Here is a 1,991-nt window from a genome sequence, read left to right on the forward strand (position 1 = left end):
GTTGGACGCACACTTTATAGCTACAAAACCAAACGCCGTGGGTATTTTTTACGCATGGGGGAAAATGTGTTGGATTTGATATAAAAAGTGGCGAATGTAAACCATTCAGCTAAGAACCTCGAAGCTTTTAGTTTTAAACCAGGATCCCCCCCTCCTCTTTTTTTTTCGTCAAGTATAATTTCAATACACAATAGGGGCTACACCTTGAAACTGCGTCGACTGGAGTCACAGTGCTGGGCATGTATCCTCGGAGAACATAACACAGGCTTACTGTATGTTTCCTTTTGCTCTTGGAGAGGAAAGAAATGTCCTTTTCTCTCCTCTCACTCATTCGGTTTTTCAAAGATATTCACTGCAGATATTGTGTAAGTACTCACTGCCATCTATTATACATAAAACACCCACTATATCGTTTCATAGTCCAGTGATTTATATATAACCTTGGGGATAAATAAAAATGGAAAAACAAGTCCCGGAACGGAGGAGCGGTCCGGCAGAGTTCATTGGACCGGGGTCTGGACCCCGTGGTGCGGCGGCGTGTCCCCGTACACATCCTCGGTCCCCGGCACCGCTCCTCCGGGAGGGGTCATGCGTTTCTCCTTCTGTCTCCTGTTACAAAACCAAACCCTCACCACTTCTTTCTCCAGCTGCAGACTGTCCGCCAGGCTGGTAATTTCCGACGCTGCCGGTTTAGGGCACTTCAAAAAATGGCTCTCCAAAGCACCTTTTACGCTTACCTCGATGGAGGTCCGTTTTTTCCTTTTCCTCCCCTGCGCCGCGATTTTGTCCAGGCTGGTCGGGCTGCCCGAGGTGGAGTCCGCCTCCTCCAGCCACTTGTTCAACAGAGGCTTCAGCTTGCACATGTTTTTGAAGCTGAGCTGCAGGGCCTCGAACCTGCAAATGGTGGTTTGGGAAAACACATTTCCGTACAGGGTCCCCAGGGCGAGTCCCACGTCCGCCTGCGTGAAGCCCAGCTTGATCCTCCGCTGCTTGAACTGCTTGGCGAACTGCTCCAGGTCGTCCGAGGTCGGCGTGTCCTCGTCCGAGTGGTCGTGGTGGCTCTGCGGCTGGTGCTGGTGCTGGGACGGGTTGTGGCCGTGGTCGCTGAGGTGCGGGCTGTGGTGGTCGTCGTGACTGTCTCTTAGGTTGTGGTGGTGCATCCCCTGCCCGCTGCCCGGGATCAGCCCGTTCACGCTGAAGCCCGGCTGGGAGTAAATAAGGCTTTGGCCGTTCGTCGTCGCCATGCTCGGTATATGCGCCGCGGTGGTGGTCCTCCACGCCCGGCCGTCGTGGTGGTTCCCGTGCGACTGGTGCACCAGGTGGGGCGGCCGCGACTGGTGCTGCAGGTTGCTGCTGGAGTTGTGCATCTCGTCCCGGGCGCTCTGCACCGCGGGTTTGATGTCCTGCTCCGCGCCGAGCGGGCTGGAGGACCACGGGGCTGCCTCTCCGTGGGACAGCGCCGTGATCCACTGGTGCGCGTGGCTGAGCGGGTGGCTGTTGCTCTGCAGCGGGTAGTCGCTCTGCAACAGGCTCTGCGCGTCCCGGTACGCCGTGGCTTGCTGCATGCTGCCGGGCTCCGAGTGCACGATGGATGCGCTGGAGGTGAGGATGTTGTAGTGGTTAGACGCTGCGGTCGCCATGACTCTCGGAGCCGGACTGGTCGCTCTTATTAAAGGAACCTCGCATTTGACAGATCCTCTCCTGCCCACAGGCGGCTCCCAGGCGCTCTGCCAAGTGGACGCCGAGGCGCACCTGGACTTCGCCCCGCCCCCGCCGCTCATTGGGCACGAACGGATGATGGACATGGTTGCTAAGGGCAACGGCCCGCCGATTGGCTGCGGGAAAGTCTCAACAAACACTACCCTCTTTGTTGGAGAAGTGCGAGTTGAGGCTCCCGTGGAAGCGGAGAGCCGGAGTGCAGCATGGAGAGACGGAGCACCGGGATCAGCAGTGCAACTGTAAGATGGAGTTGATTTACTTTGATAATATGC

General features: G+C 57.0%; 1 protein-coding gene across 1 annotated transcript; it reads right to left on the reverse strand.

The window, feature by feature from the left end:
* Positions 1-500: 500 nt before the first annotated feature.
* On the reverse strand, positions 501-1,781 carry pou3f2b (POU class 3 homeobox 2b). Its single transcript, XM_071521895.1, has one exon. The coding sequence runs from the start codon at positions 1,779-1,781 to the stop codon at positions 501-503; it is 1,281 nt and encodes a 426-aa protein (XP_071377996.1).
* Between the last annotated feature and the right edge of the window lie 210 nt (positions 1,782-1,991).

Source organism: Centroberyx affinis, unplaced genomic scaffold (assembly GCF_046629955.1).
Source record: "Centroberyx affinis isolate AG114_WGS23_722 - 3 ecotype Tasmania unplaced genomic scaffold, CSIRO-AGI_Caff_v1 ptg000939l_1, whole genome shotgun sequence".
Classification (NCBI taxonomy): Eukaryota; Metazoa; Chordata; class Actinopteri; order Beryciformes; family Berycidae; genus Centroberyx; species Centroberyx affinis.